Below are 18,528 nucleotides of genomic sequence, written 5' to 3'. Positions count from 1 at the left end.
GATGGGGGTTACTAGGCTAGATAGAGTGAGAAATGAGGAGGTGAGGAGGAGAACAGGGGTGGAAAGGGAGTTGGGAGATAGGGTTGATGAAAGAGTATTAGGATGGTTTGGACACATGGAAAGAATGAGTGAAGAAAGACTAATAAAAGAGGTATGGAAGGCAGATGTGGAGGGAGTGAACATGAGGGGACGTCCTAGGATGAGGTGGATGGATGGGGTGAAGGGGGCTTTGGGGAAGAGGGGAATGTCTGTTGAGGAAGGACGGGAGAGGACAGAAGACGGGTGAATGGAGAGTGGTTGTATATGGATGATGTTGGGATGCATGAGGTGGAATGGGCGGGTGGATGGGGGGTGAGGTAGTATGTATGAGCAAAATTTGACGCAGCCCGAAGGGATTTCTCCTTGTCTTCTCCTATTATGCAATGGGGGGACGGAGAGGGGGGTCGCCGATTTAATGAAGCGGCCTTACTGTGGATGTGCTGCGTCTTGCGACACTGCTTCTGACCCAGGGCAGTGGACAAGGTGCAGGGATGACCTGTCATCCAGGAGGTGCTAAGATAAGAGGGAGGGTGGAGGGGTGTGGAGTGTATTCTGGGATGGAATGGGTGGGAATGATTTTATGCCTTTTCCTTTTTGGCTACCTCCCTTGTAAGGGGGAAAAATCCTTGTTATATGTATGTAGGTCTCATTTCAGGAGGGTGGGCAAATACAAACCTTCCATAGTCTTCCATATTTAATTTGATGTTTCGACTTCAGGAAGTCATCTTCAGAATAGTTACAAGAATTAAGTCACAATTTTTCAAAGCTACAGTGACACACAATTGACAATAATGTACAGACAACGTGGGTTTAAATATAGGCCGCTTGGGAATGCTGGAAGGGTTGTGACCCTCTACGTAGCCGGACACGTTGCCTTAGAGGGGGATAACCCAAGCTCAAACAATACATAAGTTTAAATCTAAATATGATAATTGGAAATCAAAGATATAGACTAAGTTGGAACTGTACATGAATTTTAATCTAGGTATGTTAGAAAATTAGAGAAGAGGAGACAGGACTTAACGATTATTGGTCCTTTCCTATATACACTCACGCACAATAGTGTGTGCAAAAACCATACATGAATTTAAGAGCAAACTAGACACTGCGAGATACAAAAGTGGGACACCACAAGTGTAGCTCCCCTTCCCATAAGATACAAGTAGGTAAATACTAGGTAAATACACACATCATGATTATGTCACCCACCCTTCCTACATTGGATTGTGAGCACTTGTAATAATGGATGGAAAAGTGTGTGAATGGTTAGTTTTCATATTCTGGATAGTAGTGATCTGTAGACATTTCCTCATATTTGCTCATGTTCTATCCACATTTACCAGATGTTCATGAGCACAACACTCTACAATATGCACCTGGGCAAATGAAAGGGCAAGTTAAAGTAAGTATCCAGTACTTGCGAGGACAACTTCAAATCATGGTACAGCATGCTAGAAACCTGTCCATGGTAAAGGGGGAGAACCCATCTCCCTATGTTAAACTTTACCTGTTACCTGACCCACAAAAGAAGACAAAGAGGAAAACTAAGGTGTTACGGAAGACTTGCCATCCAACCTTTATGGAACAGGTAAATATGCTTAATCCCTTAAGCACTCTGTAAGAGTGTATACTGGCCATCATAGATTATTTCATTCAATTAAGAAAACTGCCACCAAGCTGAAAGAGGTCTTAATAAGTAAAAATTCCATTTTTGCCCCTCAGTTGAATAAAAGTATCAGTATGAGCTAAAATCAACATATTGCAGTGTTCAATCAGTCAGTTTGTTGCTCCAGATTTTTCTTGATAGAAACCCAAGGCTCCCATGTTGAAGGGAATCATGGAGCATAGTTCATATGGAGAATAAAGTTTCATTGACTAAATTCATGTAAAGTATTTAAAATGTCAATTAAATTAATGTTTGTGTACCTGCATTTTTCAGATCACATATAGAATGTCTCAAGACATTATCAAACAGCGAATTTTAGAAGTGAGTATTTGGAGTGAAGATAAGTTCAATGAAAATGTATACTTAGGAAGTGCTTACTTAAAACTGTCAGCATTAGATCTGCTAGAGGAAACATGTGAGTGGTTAAGCTTGGAACATCGTATCCACACAGCCAGGGGTCACATGATTCAACATACACTATAATAAAAAAAAAAACAATAATAATAATAAAAAGAAAAATAATAATAAATAGATGAAAAAAGAAAGAAAAAAAATCTTGTACTCATAATTTTATAGTTTATAATTACCTGTACCCAATGAATTCATGAGATATATTGATTGTTCATAATGACAGTTTTATTTATATATTTTATCCTATTTTAAACTTCAGTTGTAAATTCTAGTGGGATCTAAATAGCTGTGCATTGGGTATGGTTCCAATCAGAGTGAATTTTGATAGGTACCTAAATTGTAAGACTGGGTTGCTTCTAGAAGAACATTTTGCTTTAGCTGTCTATAATGCATGGCACCTGTGATTTATAGAAAGAAAAAAAGAAAAAAAAAGAGAAGTAATTATCAGCAATGTCAAGCACATGTGCTTAAGTCCGACAAGTGTTGCATGGTTGCACATTTGGCTAAATTCTTTTGATTATCTTTATGTATTCCTTCTTGTTTTCATTGGTTAAATGGTGATTGATCGGTGTGGAACACTTCATTATATTCTTTTATGTGTAAGACTACCCTTGATGAGAACTTTTGTAAAGGAAGGGGTCTACCAAAGAGTTGCAATGCAGATTGGAGACTTCTGGTTGTAGATAAATGTAATTTTGTGTTTATTGTACATGCTGCAAAGACTCAAGTCAAGTATTATTTCACATCATATAAATTTCAAGGAAGCATATGGAAAAGTAATTTGAACTTTAGTACTCTGATGAATGCAGTCCATTGTGTCTACCTATGCAATTTTCTTACAATTCTTCTTGCAGCTCTTGATGAATGTGTGCTAATTTTCTGGTAACATTTCAAATTGAAAATGAACAGGGTATAAAGAGCTTGATCAGAAGAAAACCTGAAAAGAGTTCCTAAGAGACCTATTGGCTACAGATGTGGTCTATAAAGGAGGGACACCTCACATAGGAAAGTGTGATGATAAGTAATACAACATGTATTGAAACAATGTGTTGGAATAGTGTAATGAGGACTGGTAAGGGTCCATGCATGCCCTTTTAGTGCTCTATAACACAGTCAGTGGGAAAACTATCTAACTAGGTTGACAACAAAGAAACAATTTGCAGTGGAGAATATTTATGCACAGTTTATGCTCATGTTGTAACTTATAGGACTATGGATGCTAATGAATTGTTTAGGGTAACTGTGATGCAACTAGTTGGTAACACTTTTAAATATGCATGAAATACATATTTTGAGTTTTCATAAGAATAGTCAACCAAAGATTCCATATTGTGCAGGGGCAAGCACGAGTCTGCATGAAGGAAGTTTGTAGGATAGATTTTACTTTTATTATATTCATGCATGGAAGGGGACATAGTATGACCAAGATAAGTAATATCATTCCATGAGACTTTTTAAAATCTTGTGGCATATGTTATTGGGTGCATTTTGTAATTTTGTTACTAAAATACCTCTTTAAAATGTGGTTGCCAAGTATGGACATATTTTGGTGATAGTATGGCTAAGTGATTGATAACAGTGCCTCATAATCCTGTTGTAGGATGAGTATTAGACTTGCTTTTTTATTTGTCTCACTTCCCTTCCTTGTCTTCCTGCTTTTGTGTTACAGGTTAAGAGCAGAGCAATATTGTATAAGTAAATGAGACATGGGAGCAGGGTAATTAGAATAATGAAGCTTAAATAAATTGCACTGGAATAGACAAGATTAGCCAGTAGGAGACATTTAATCCCTGGTCACTGGACTGGATACAGAATACAGATGGATAGAGGCATGGCAACTCTCATGTTGGCAATAAAACATACATTTTATATCTAATGGCTTTTTAATCTGATGATGAGGGTTGTTATCTGACAGATGTCAATCTGTGATCAAGAAATAATTAGTTTTGATATCAGGTATTGTGACACTATAAGTGGCAGTGGAGTGCAGGCAATGGGTTTCTTATTATGTCTTGAAGATTGAGTACTGTAGGAGAATTAGAATACACGAGTCTGCTGTTTACAAGATGCCACTATATTTGTTCTGTAATTAGTGCATTCATGGAAAGCCTGCTAGAATGTGACCCATCAGAGTATGAATGTGTTTTGAGGTTTGGCACCACAGTAAAATTGTTTATTTTAACTATAATTTTCTATGTATTATTATTTTCATTGATTCATAATTATTATTGTTTTTTTACATTGTTAATTCAAGTGCCTAATGTAATACCTCTCATGTCTATGGCTTTAACATAAACAGGGCTATAACTTGTTATGCAAGTGCAAGTTTTGATGTTCATTCTGATTGTGTGTTCATTTTTTCCTATTATTTGACCTTTTGTGCTGTCAAACCATGTGGCTGGTCTCGATTTTGTGCACTCAGTCTTGCAGTACAAACATTATCGCTGCCAGTTCCTTAAAGTTCTTAATTTTGTTGAATTATAGGTATTAGGTATATAAAACACCAAGAGCTGAAAAAGATGGCTTTAAAATGCATTTTTCATAAAAAAAGAAAAAGGCTCTATCTTCTGTTGAAAGTATGTGTAGTGTGCTCTCCAGAAATTACAGATGAAAGTTAATAGTAAATTTTAGAGGTAGAAATAGAACTACTTATTGTAAAGAAATTTTATTACAGGAATTTTACTGCAGAGATAATTTTTTAGTGATCTTTCAACCAGTAATAAATTTCACTATATATTTATTGAAAAAGAAAAAAAAATACATATATATTGAACAATGATGCAGTGATAGGGTATGTACTCTAGCATGAATTTACCAAACACATGAGCTCCTGGACAAGTTTTTGATTTGCTGCTGTATTTATGCTGAAGTATACAGCAAGCATCCCATGAAGAGAGAATGCTCCTTCAATTCAACTCCTGTTGCATGTGCAAAATAATACATTCACTTTTGCATAAGAATTTTTTCTGCATTTGCCTACAGGTGCATTATTTATCACTGAAGTAGCTTTTATTCTTAACCATTTCTAGCCATACTGGGATGTGGGCAAATTTATGAGGTGTTGTAAAAAGGTTAATTTTCCAGACATAGGGCCCCCTTGAGTTTCATAATAATAGAGATGTCCTCATACCTCTCTGGCCATCACAACATCTCAGAGATATTTTTTAGTTGAAATGCTAGGATGTGTAACTTCTTAGTGTATTACTTCAACTTCAGTGTACCTTAGTCACTATGCTACAGCCTTTCTTGTGTGATTTGTTACATCTTTCCTCTGTAAAATCTCAGCACCTGTTTGTATGAAACACTCAGCCAAACTGCAGTTTAACAACTTGTTAACTGTTTCACTCCTGGGAAGGATGACTTATGAAGAAGACCATATCCATAAAACCCCTTTCACAATGAGTGAAGAGGGATACTTTACTGTCTTTGCTGTGAATTTTTTGTCAGATGAATTAGACCTCCAATCCTGCTACATCTTTGTACTTTTTGTATCAGAGGCAAAGGCTGGATCCATCAGTTTGGATAGATGGAAAGAATGCATGAAGAAAGTAAGATATGGAAGGCAGAGGTGGAGTGAACATGAGGGAACCAAGGATGAGATGGGGGAAAAGAGGGGAATGTCTGTTCAGGAAGGAAGTGGTGAGTGGAGAATGGTTGTGTATGGATAATGCTGTGATGCATGGAAGGGGATGGGTGGGGGATGGGGGTATGTGTGAATGATATTTTGACGCAGCCCAAAGGGATTTCTCTGCGTCCTCTCTTTTTCTACACGAGAGGACAGAGAGGGAAAGGTTGCCGATTAAATGAAGCGGCCTTGCTATGGATGTGCTGTGTTGTGCTGTATCGCTTTTGACCCAGGGCAGTGGGTGAGATGCAGGGATGACCCATCATCCAGGAGGAGCCAAGAAAAGAGGGAAGAGGTGGTGAATGGGAGTGGAGTATGTTGGGGATGAAATGGGTGGGAGTGTATTTATGCCTTTGACTTTGGTTTCCTCCCTTGTAAGGGGAAAAAGCTGTTGGTATATGTATGTATGTATTTTTATTATTAGTTGATGATAGCAAATACAGTTTAGGAAGAAAGTCAAGCACATGAGAGGGTGGTGGATAGAAGGGTGGTAGATAGGGCTTTAATGGACTATATAGTGGTAAACAGGGGAAGAGTAGGAAGAGTTTTGGATGCACATGTTCTTAGGGGAGAGGGTGGAGAAATATCAGATAATTTTTTGGTGGAAGGTGAGTTGAGAGTGGTGGATAGGTGGAGAAAGAGGAAAAGGACTAAAGGTAGGGAGGTGCTTAGAATAAACTGTATAATGAGAAAGATAAGGAGGAGTACAAGAAGAAACCGAAATAAGAGTGGGAGGGAGTGAAGGATAGAGTAGAACTAGGAGTGAAGGTAGAATGTGGATGTTTCAAGGAGGGAGTCACAAGGTGTGCAAAGATGGTATTTGGAACAAAGAGGATGAGATGAAATAGAAGGAAGGGTAGCAAATGGTGGGGTGATGAAACAACGAAGGTTGTAGAAGAGAAGAAATGAGCATTCACAGATTGGTTGCAAAACAGGATAAGAGAATTATAAGAGAGGCACAAAGAGAAGAGAAATAAAATATAAGACATATGAGGCAAAAAGGAGAGCAGATGTGAAATGAGGTAAGAATATAATTTTTTTTTTTAAAGTAATAAAAAGATGTTTTGGAAGGAAATTAAGAGAGGAAGTGGAGGTCAGTCAAGTAGAGAAGAAAAGGTAAAAGGTGCAGATGAAGAGATGATAATGGAAGAGACAGCAGTGAGAGGAAGCTGGGCAGAGTATTTTAGTGAGTTGCTAAATGTGAAGGAGGATAGGGAGGGAAAGGTAGTTGCAATGGGAAGCACTAAGAAAATTACAATGATGAATGAGAAAAATGGAGGAGAAATAAGAAAAAATGAGGTGACAGCAGTTATTAAAAAAATGAGAGCAAGTAAGACACCTGGGTTGGATGGATGTCATGTGGAGTGTCTAAAGAAGGGAAGTATAGTGATGGTGGACTGGCTGGTGAGGTTATTCAATGTTTCTTTAAAAGAGGGTAGAGTGCCAGAGGACTGGAGGAGTGCCTATATAGTTCCATTTTACAAGGGAAAAAGAGACAAGTGTGAGTGTAGCAGTTTCAGAGGGATCAATTTGTTGAGTGTAGAACGAAAGGCTTATCAGAGATTGAGAGGAAGAGAGGGAGTAATTGGTGAGGAACAGTGTGGGTTTAGGACAGGTTGGGGTTGCATGGATCAGATTTTTGTGGTATGGCACATATGTGAGAAAGTTTTAGGAAAAGTTAAAGATGTTTTTTGTGCCTTTATGGATTTGGAAAAGGCTTATTACAGGGTAGACAGATATGATATATGGGATAGGAGGGAAGCTGTTAAGAAGAGTCAAGAGTTTTTATGAGAGTAGTAGAGCCTGTGTTAGAATTAGAAATGGATAGAGTAAGTGGTTTGAGGTAAAGGTGGGACTTCACCAGGAATATGTCATGTTGCCTTGGCTGTACAATTTATATATGAATGGGGTGGTGTGATAGGTAAATGCAAGGGTAATGGGCCGAGGATTGGAAATGATTAAAGAAAATGGAGAAAAGTGGGAGATAAGCCAGGTTGTTTGCTGATGACACTGCACTTGTAGCAGGATCAGAGGGATTAAGGAAGTGATGGAGTTTGGGAAGGTATGTGAAAAAGAAGTTGATGGTAAATGTGGGTAAAACTAAGGTGATGAGATGTACAACAGGAGAGGATGTCAGCAAATTGGAAGTGAAAATTAAGGGTGAAAGACTGGAGGAAGTGGATAGCTTTAGATACTTGGGGGCAAATGTGGCAGGAAAGGGAGGAGTGGAGGTGGAGGTAGAATGCATATTGAGAGAAGCAATTAAATGCCTTGGGGGATTAAAAAATGTAATGTGAAATAGACATTTGGGAATGGTTGCTAAGAGGGGTGATTGTGCCAACAGCACTGTATGGGACAGAAACATAGAATGTAAAAGAGGAAGAGTTTAAATGTGTTTGAGATGAAATGCCCAAGAAGTATGGTAGGGGTTACTAGGCTAGATAGATTGAGAAATGAAGAGGTGAAGAGGACAGCAGGGGTGAAATGAGAATTGGGTTGATGAAAGAGTGTTGGGATGATTTGGATACATGGAAAAAGGAGTGAAAAAAGATTAGTAAAAGAGATGTGGAGGGAGTGAACATGAGGGGGCAACCAAGGATGAGATGGATGGGAGTAAAAAGGGCATTGGGAAAGAGGGGAATGTCTGTTGAGGAAGGAAGGGAGAGGACAGAAGATAGGGGTGAATGGAGAATGGTTGTGTATGGATGATGTTGTGTTGTATGGGACTGGGTGGAGGATGGGGGGTGAGGGAGTATGTGTGAATGATATTTTGACGCAGCCCAAAAGGACTTCTCCCCGTCTTCTCTTTTTCTGCATGATGGGTGGAAAGGGAGGGTTGATGATTAAATGAAGCAGCCTTGCTGTGGATGTGTTGTGTCTTGCTGCATTGCTTCTGATCCAGGGCAGTGGGCAAAATGCAGGGATGACCTGTCATCCAGGAGGAGCCAAGAAAAGAGGGAGGGAAGGGTGGTGAATGGGAGTGGAGTATGTGGGGATGAAATGGGTGGGAGTGGATTTATGCCTTTGACTTTGGCTACTTTCCTTATAAAGGGGAAAAGCTCATGGTATATGTATGTATTATTTTATTATCATCATTTACTTATTTATTTATTATTATCATTATTATTATCATTATTATTATTCATCCCAATTATGCACTGGTACATGGTACATAGACATTTCTGGATAGCTTTTGGTACAATATAAACACACACACTCACAGAATTGTGAAAGGGATGGAAGTCCTTGATAGAGATGACTTGATAAAGTGGGATAGAAGAAAATCAAGAGGACATGAAAAGAAACTTAAAAAGGATAGTTACAGAAGAGATCTGAAAAAGAATAGCTTCCCACACAGAGTGATAGGTATCTGGAACAAAATGAGGAAATAATGAGTGCAAAATCCATACAAGAATGTAAGATCAAACTGGATGCTGAAAGATACAAAAGTGGGTCACTACAAGCATAGTTCTCTTCCCATAAAATACAACTAGGTAAATACAAAAATAGTCGGAGAAACCTTCAATTTACTAAAGTCAATGAAAGTGGCTTTTGATTACTTGTATTAGAAAATGGTAGAGAAAATATTAGTTATACTGATAAGATCAAGATTGGAGTATGCTGTGACACTAGACACCCAGTACTAAAAAGAATATCAAGAAATTAGAAAAAATACAAAGAGCAATGACAAAGATGGTACCAACACTATCCAAATTGACATGTGAACAAAGATGGTCCAAATTGAAACTACCAACCCTGAAACAAAGAAGAGAAAGAGATCTTGACTACAGAATTATGAAAGGGGTGGAAGTCCTCGATAGAAATGATTAATTAGAGTGGGACATGAGAAAAACAAGAGGACATGAAAAGAAACTCAAAAAGGATAGTTATAGAATATATGTGAAAAAGAATAGCTTCCCACACAGAGTGGTGGATATCTGGAATAAATTGGATGAGGCAACAGATGGCTTCAACACTGCAAATTGACATACAAACAAAGATTGTCCAAATTGGAACTACCAACTCCGGAACAAAGAAGAGAAAGAGGAGTTCTACTGACTATTTACAGAATTATGAAAGGGATGGAAGTCCTAGATAGAGATGATTATTAAAGTGGGACAAGAGAAAAACAAGAGGACACAAAAAGAAACTCAAAAAGGATAGTTATTGAAGAGATCTGAAAAAGAACAGCTTCCCACACAGAGTGGTGGATATCTGGAATAAATTGAATGAGGTAACCCTGGACCAAAGAAGAGAAAGAGGAGATCTACTGACTATTTACAGAATTATGAAAGGGATGGAAGTCCTAGATAGAGGTGATTATTAAAGTGGGACAAGAGAAAAACAAGAGGACATGAAAAGAAACTCAAAAAGGATAGTTATTGAAGAGATCTGAAAAAGAATAGCTTCCCACACAGTGGTGGATATCTGGAATAAATTGGATGAGGCAACAGTGTGTGCAAATACTATTCAAGAATTTAAGAAAAAACTTGATGCTGAAAGATACAAAGACGGGTCACTATGAGCATAGCTCCCTTCCTGTATAATACAACTAGGTAAACTAGGTAAATACACAACCTAGTTGTATAATACAACTAAGTAAATACACACACACACATATATATAATATATATGTTATCGTATTTATAGTTTAAAGTTTCACATGGGAAAGTCTGAGAACTTATTTGTTTCTGTTCTCAGACATTGGTAGTCTGAAGATGAAGTGAAATCTTGATGGCTTGCTATGAGAACCGTAAAAGTCCTAAGCCGAGGTTTCTTGAGAGAAGTGTCTGGTACCAGTGCTGAAGATAATCTGACCTTCAGTTGACGAAAAGCAGTGTCGTTCGACAGGGACTCTTACGAGTTCATAAAAGCTTTAAAGCCATGGGACAACTTATACTTTAAGCAAATTTACAAAGTTCCTGATTTATATACCAAAATTACATCATAGGTTTAAGATAAAGAGGGAGGGGAGTTTAATTGTATCTTAATTAAAGTTACGATAGTGTGGTTTGCAGTTTCAGGAAAGGTTCCTGAATCAAGATTAAACAAGCCTTGAGGGAAATTGCCGTAACTTAAGGTAAACAATGCAATTCCCTAACAATAATTACCACAATGTATGTATATACATATGTATATGTGTGTGTGTGTATATATATATATATATATGTATATATATATATATATTATATATATATATATGTATGTATGTATGAAGTAAGTGGAGTAGGAAACACAGGAGTCTTAGTCTTAGACTCCTGTGTTTCCTACTCCACTTACATCAACCTGTCAGAATATCTAAACATATATATATATATATATATATATATATATATATATATATATATATATATATATATATATATATATATATATATAATATGTACACATACACACCACGAGCATAGCTCCCCTTCCCGTAAGATACTACTAGGTAAATACAGCTAGGTAAATAGGTAAATACACACACATGTAAGGACCAATCTAAGCAATTCTATATATATGTGAATGGTAAACTTAGAAAATAAACAGGAAATGGTGAAACTACATCATGGAAATATAGAGTACACAGAAAATTTAGAAATGGCTGAAGTTATGAACAGACACTTCAAGTCGGTTTTCACTAGAGAAAAAGTACAGCATTTGGTGGGATGAAGGGAGTGAAGGGAAATAATAACAACACAAAAAGAAATAATGGATCAATTAACGAATCTTGATGTCAGGAAATCACACAGCTTTGCTCAAAGAAGGAACAATACCAAAGGGCTGGAAAAATGCCAATATTGTACCAATATATAAAGGAGGAGACAAAGAAGATCCAACAAATTACAGACCAGTTTCCCTTAAAGCACTGTAGCCAAAATTTGTGAAAAAGTTACTAAGAATAGATAGATGAAATATCTGGAAGAATACAATATGATAAACCCGAGACAATTTGGATTTAGACAATGAAAATCATGTGCCACAAATTTGATGTTTCTACTCAAAACTAATAGATATAATACATGTAAGGGACAGATGGGCTGATTGTGCTTTCCTAGATTTACAAAAAGCCATTGATAAAGTACCAAATAAAATATTATTTAAAAAACTGGACTTGGAATTTGAAGGAAACAGAAGGGAAGACTTAAACATGTTTGAGATGAAGTGTTTAAGAAGTATAGTGGGTTTTACAAGGCGGGGGTGAAGTAGAGGGCAGGAGTGAAAAGAGAGCTTGCAGACAGAGGTGATCAAGCAATACTGGGATGGTGTGGGCATATGGAAAGAATAAGTAAAAAAGACTTACAAAAATGTTGAGGGCTGGAGTGAACATAAGAAGACAGTGGGATGGATGGAGAGTTGCTGTAAATGGATGAAGAACTGAAGCAGCCTGAAGGGATTTCTTTTGGTCTGCTCTGTATATTTCTTGAATGGATGATGCCTGTTAGGTCCTGCTATGAAGGAGTGTCTTGCTGTATTGTCTACGACCTAAACAATATGGCAGGGGATGAGGATGACCCTTTGTCTATGAGGAACTAAGATGGAAGGAACAACAATGAGTTTTGGATAGGTTTCATATAGGTGTAGGATGGATGTATGCTATGACTTTACCAATCCCACTTTATATGGAGAAAAGTCATTTTGGTCTATGTATGTACGGTATGTAAATACTTCCAACTTTCTCTTATAATAGCAGGATTTTACACATGTCTAAATGGCATTGAGTATGTTTCCATAGAAATGTTGGAAACTGGGTCATGTGGTTATATTTTTCATAATCTGTTTTTTTGTGGGCTGTCCATGAGGTTGCATTGGTTTTTTGCCCTTGATATGAGTACAGGGCAAGGTTCTCACTTTATGGAATGGTAACTGAAAATTGAACATAGAAATAGAATGTGGTCTTGAATTTTTGCTTTTACTTTTTCTACACAATGACATTTTATGTTTTTTTTTGTCTTGTTGATGCCAGACAGATTGCATAGTCTTAATCATGCCAGAGATATTTAATTTCTTTCTCATTACATATTGATTTCACTCTCCTCTGCCTTGATTTATTTATTTTTTTATCATTGTTACTTTTTGTGCAAGAGAGCAGAAAGGGGAGTTGCATTTCTTTGAAATAATTTTTGGTCCTGGTTCTACCCTTTACCTGAATGAGATAGCCTGTCCTGAAAAAAATGTAAAATTTGCCCTGGTATTAAAGGGGTTACATTGCCATTGTTGTGCCTTTCTGCCTGATATGACCATCGACTGCCAGAGCACCAGAAGCATCCTAATAGTAAGAGAACTGGAATAGGAGAGGTGTTTCATCATGTGTCATCATATTTTAAAGTTAAATTTTGTATCTATACAGTGATTTACATACATGTCTTAAGCAGGGTTTACCACTCTTGTGTGTAACTTTTTGTACTTGTTCCTGGAATGGGTGATTTAATTAATACAAGAGAATGCTGTCCCTTCCTTGGAGATTCAGCTGGCATATTGTTAACATTTGTTCATCCTATGTTTAAATTAATAACAAGCAGTGCATTAAAGGACACTTTAAATTGAAATCCAGATTAAAAAATTGTCTATATATATAAGTTTTTTTTTCTTTGTTCTTTTGGAGGAAAAAAATTAACATGTAAACACTTTTGTGTATTCATCTGAATGTAAATTAAAATCAGCAAATATTACATTGGCTACTACTTGAAAGTATGTGTATTTCAAATATCTTTCTTGAGGCCAGGTAGAAAAAAGCATCTGTAGTTATCATGTAAGAAATTTGGTCAAGGATATAAATATGAACAAATACATGTAGAAAAATACATAGATGAACCAATATATAAATAATAAATTGAGACATAATGAAATAATCAACAAGTTAATAGTAGGTGGTGAAGCCTTTGAAGAGGCCCAGGCAGAAGTAATGAATAAAAATTTTCAATTGGTCTTCACAAAAGAGCAATTTTTTAGGAAAGTGAGGGGAGCAAAAATTCAGGTTTAAAGATATATATATAGAAGGGAGGGAAGTGCTCAGTATTTTGGTATAATTGGATGTGGCAAAACTTCAGGACATGAAGGTATCTCAAACTGGATACTTAAAGAATGTAGGGAACAACGAGTGGGCAAGATTCACAGTCTTATTATATGTTCATTGAAAGAAGGCATAGTGCTACTTGAGTGGAAACGGCCAAATGTGGTACAGTACAAATTCACAAAGGTGGGAGTAAGGAGACACCACTGAATTATAGGCCAGCACAATAGTAAAAATATATGAAAGGATTGTGAAAGATTGATGGGCCAAATATCTTGAAAAGATGAAAATTCTGAGACTAATTTCAGATCTGGAAAAGGTCATGTGTGTCAAATATTTAAGTTTTTATTTGGGATTTTTTTTTTTATTAAGGATGGGAGGATGTTCCTAGACTTGCCTTTAATAGAAAAAGCCAGATGGAACTACCAATATAGTGAACAGGGAGAAGCAACTCTATTTCAGGGTCACAGCAGAGGCAAAACATTGCTGGTTCCAACTATAGGAGAGAGTCAAGGAGGGAAAAAAATTATTTTCGTCACAATGCCACAGTGGGTGACGATAGCAACACGAAGTAACACTTTAGATTTCCCTATCAGGCAAATCTAGATAAAAATAATTGTCAATTGAATAGAAGTTATTCATGGTCATACTAGAGGCAAAACATGGCTGATTTCAACTTTTGGAGAGAGTCAGGGAAGGAAAATAGTAGTCTTTGTCTCTGAACATGATAGGAAACAAAAGAAGGTCAAAATTAATTTCTAGTTTGTTTACATCACAAAATGTCGTCCTCTATTGCTGTACCAACTAATAATGGAAGATTTCAAAGGTTTCACACCCAAAGAGGTGAGGAAGTCCACTGAAAAAATCAATGTAGTGCAGGTAATAAATTTGAAAAAGAAGACAAGTCTGAAGATGGATACTCTACCATGGAGGTAAGTGAAATTCTCACAGAGTTGAATAGATTTAGAGACTTAATTTCCTCACATGAGGGTTAATTGCATGATCTGGGGCAAAAAGTTGAGCAAGAAAAGGAAACAAACCTGGCTCAGAAAATAGAGATAGGTAAATTGAGAAGGGAAAATGAAACTTTGACAAATAAGAGAAAAAATATTAACACCATGGAGGATAGGCCAACAGGAAATGAGGATAGGAGAGATAGAGTAACCTTTTAAGAGATCATGAAGCAAGAGGAGATAGCCTAGAAGAATGAATAGTCAAGCTTATATAAAAAATAAATATAAATCTTGTCAGAGATGTAGACAAGTCTAGATGCATTCTATTCTTTGGATGCCAAGAAGTATGCAACACCTCATGGAAGTTACACTAAGAACAAGATATATAAATAATCAGAAAAATTGCATCAACTCTAGGGAAGGATTTGGCTATAACAGACCAGATTGACAGCATGTATAGGTTAGGCAAATATAAGAGAAACTGCACAGCAAGTCTTGGAAGTTATCATGAGAAGATATTTTTTACAAATATTCAGATTAGGAAAGATACCAATGAAGAGGAACAAGCAAAAACAAGAAAGCTCTTGGAGAAAGCCAAAGCCAAAAATGATAGGAAGACTAAAGATGAAATATATGTACTGTATATATATATATATTTTTTTTTTGGGGGGGGGTGGGGGAGTTGTCAATCAGAAGAGGAGAAAATGGTTTCTAAGAAAACAGGAAGGTACTATTGCAAATGAAGCACCACATGGAAACTTAGAATAATATATGCTAATGTTGATGGTTTACCATCGGCTAGGTTGGAGATAAATGACTAGTTAAGGATAAACGAGCTTGATATTTTGTACCTAGTAGAGACCAAACTCCCCCTCCCCCCAAAAATATATATATTATTTATACAGTTGGGGGAACAACAGATAGACCTGGAGAAGAGACTGAGAAGGTAAAAAGAGTGGAAAAATGTTTGTGTTAAGAAGTGACATAAAGGTGGAAGTAAATCTGAGTGAAGGTAAAACATGAAATAAGTGACCCACCTAAAGATTAGTACTAAAGGGCACAATGAAAGAGACTTCATGGTGGAATATGTCCCCTCCAGAACAAGAGCTTGGAATGAAACTGAATACCAAGAAATGTTATTGGATACAGCTCTTTTCCTAAAGAAAAATATTGAACAAAGTAACAACATAGTCCTTATTGAATAGTTTAATTATGGTGAGGTCAACTGGGAGGAATGGGATGCAAGTGGCAAAGCAGATTCCTGGGGAAATAACCTATTGAGTATAACAATAGGGAATACAATGACTCAGTGGGTAAAGGAAGTGACCCAGGTAAGAGATGACACTCCCACAATATTAGATCTGTTACCAAAGAGCCAGACATCAGTTCCTTGAACTACCTTTGCCCAATAGGAAAAAGTGACCGTGTTACAACTTAATTTCAGCAAGAGGATGAGGGAATAGAGCCAAAGAATGAATAACACAGGGATGGGAGACCCAATATTAGGGAATCAGATTACTTAGGGTTGAAAAAAATTCTTTGAAGAAGCAAATTTTTTTTTTTCTACAACCTATTTACCTTGCTTCACACAATCTATCCACTTTATTTTTGTGTGAGGGTTACAAATGATCAATTTCTAATTATCTAGATTAATAGAACCTATTTTTATATACGAGGATGCTACTTCTTCGTGTCATCATTGTTATGATTACCTACGACCTTGGTATCAGAAAGTCCTGGTTGTGTACCACTCCGCCGCTGGTTTGTAGTATCCTGTATCTGGAATACTTATATAAGAGCAAGCCTATTCATTTTCATACCTTATCTAACTTAAGATAACCTAGTAATGGTTGAATTCAACATCAATACACATTTTCATTAAGGATGGTGAGCAAATATGGCTCTTGCTAGGATGTGGCTTATGGCACCACACCCGCATCTCTTTGTGTTATTGTGACACATCATGACACACCATGAAACTTGACACATGGCACATTATGGAACATGACATATCCCCCTTACCCAGATAAAAATGTTTAAGCCTGTGAAGCAAGGCTTGAACATTTTGTGTCAGGATATGACAAGGCATCAGCTACTACATTTTGTTTTCCTGGGATGTGTTGAACACTTAAATCATATCCTTGGAGTGCTAGTGCTCATCAGGCTAGTCTGTCCTTTTTTCCCCCCTATATATTTCAAGGGGCTATGATCACTCAGGATGATTACCTTTTTATCAAGAAAAATCTGGAATTTCTTCAAAGCTGATATGAGACTGAGGGTGTCCTTTTCAATGGTAGAGTATTGCTTTTGATAATCCTTGAGGATTTGAAACATGAATGAGATGGGCCTCATGACAATCCTTTTCCTGAGCAAGTATAGCACCTACTGCTACATGATTGGCATCACAGAAAAGGTAAAGATTTGTACTATAATCTGGATCTATCAAGACGGGATGATCCGAGAGAAACTGATTACATTCCTCAATGGCTGCATCATTGCCTTCATTCCACCTGAAATTATACGAGAGGATGCGGGTTAAAGGAGCAACTATGCAAGGTTTGGACAGTACCTCCAATAGAATCCAAATATGCCCATGAATCTTTTGATACCTCACTTTGTCTTCAGGACCTGGAATTCCATGATGTCCTTCATTCTGGCTTCTAATGGTGTGATGCAATTTTGGCCAACTTGATGTCCTAGATAGTCAATGGTGCTCCCAAAGGTGCTCTTCTTCAGGTTTACAGTAAGCTGGACTTGTTTTAGTCTCAAGTAAACCCTCCAACCTATTCATGTGATCACTCCATGTATCGGAACACAATTATATCGTCAGAGTACACTCTAACACCTGGCAATCCCTTGACTAGCCAATTTAAAAGGTGCTGAAAGGATACTCCACTGTTTTTCATTCCAAATGGGATCACTCTCTATTGAAAGAGCCCGTGTGGGGTAACAAAGGTATATCTTAGTAGCTCTGCCTGTAAGAGGGATATGATGATATCCCTTCATTAAGTCTAATTTTGGCAAAAAAAAAAGAAAAAAAAGAAAAATGCAGCAGCAACTTCCTCAATGAGGTCATCTATTCTGGGGAGAGGATAAGGGTCTGCCTTCGTTCACCCTCCTATAATCAACACATAGTCTTCACTCACCTCCGGGCTTGGGTACCAGCACGGCTGGTGAAGACCAAGGACTAGTACTAGGTTCCACTAATCCTTGATCCATAAGCTACTTCACTTCCTTCTCCATGACCCTCTACTTTTGGGGGCGGCAATCTGTAAGGAGTCTGCCTCACCAGTTTGGCTCCATCTTCTAAGACGACGTCGTGTGATATTGTTTGAGTAATGGTGGGTAAATCGGAGCAGGTGACCAAAATTACCTCCAAAAATCTGCAAGGGAACCCATGGATTTTGGCCAAAATCGGCAGGTGACCGATTTGGCCCAAACTTAGCCCACAGTGGATGGCGAGGTAGACGCGAGGAGCCTGGGCCCAAGGGCGTGGCCGTGGAGTCCCTCCAAAGTTTGGTAGGGGGCAAGAGGTATCCATGGATTTTGGCCAAAATCGGCAGGTGACCGATTCGGCCCAAACTTAGCTCAGAGGGAGAGAGTCGGCCACAGTGGACGGCGAGGTAGACGCGAGGAGCCTGGAGCCAAGGGCGTGGCCGTGGCGCAACTCCAAATTTGAGAAGGAGGGGGAGTTTTTCCTGTATTACGCTTTTGGAACTCTGGCGCCCGTACTGTTGGGCTGAGCGGTGTCCAAGTGGACCCCACAGGAGCCCTGCCTCACCCCCCCCTCGACCTGTGGGTGAGATGGTGGGTAAATCGGAACAGGTGACCAAAATTA

General features: G+C 37.8%; 1 protein-coding gene across 3 annotated transcripts in view; it reads left to right on the top strand.

Annotated features, from left to right (window-relative positions):
- The window catches only part of Pi3K68D (phosphatidylinositol-4-phosphate 3-kinase catalytic subunit Pi3K68D), a 119,514-nt gene extending 117,181 nt beyond the window's left edge, over positions 1-2,333 (top strand). For all 3 annotated transcript variants that reach the window (XM_076184611.1, XM_076184610.1, XM_076184609.1), the window contains 2 exons: positions 1,383-1,627; positions 1,979-2,333. In XM_076184611.1, coding sequence (XP_076040726.1) covers positions 1,383-1,627; positions 1,979-2,188 — 455 coding nt within the window. In that variant the 3' untranslated portion in view covers positions 2,189-2,333. The remainder of the gene's footprint in view (positions 1-1,382; positions 1,628-1,978) is intronic.
- The last annotated feature ends 16,195 nt before the right edge of the window (positions 2,334-18,528 follow it).

This window comes from Oratosquilla oratoria, chromosome 4 (genome assembly GCF_046742065.1).
Source record: "Oratosquilla oratoria isolate Oo_2021 chromosome 4, ASM4674206v1, whole genome shotgun sequence".
NCBI lineage: Eukaryota > Metazoa > Arthropoda > Malacostraca > Stomatopoda > Squillidae > Oratosquilla > Oratosquilla oratoria.
Note: the sequence above shows the minus strand (reverse complement) of the source record. Positions and strands in the feature narration are given on the sequence as shown.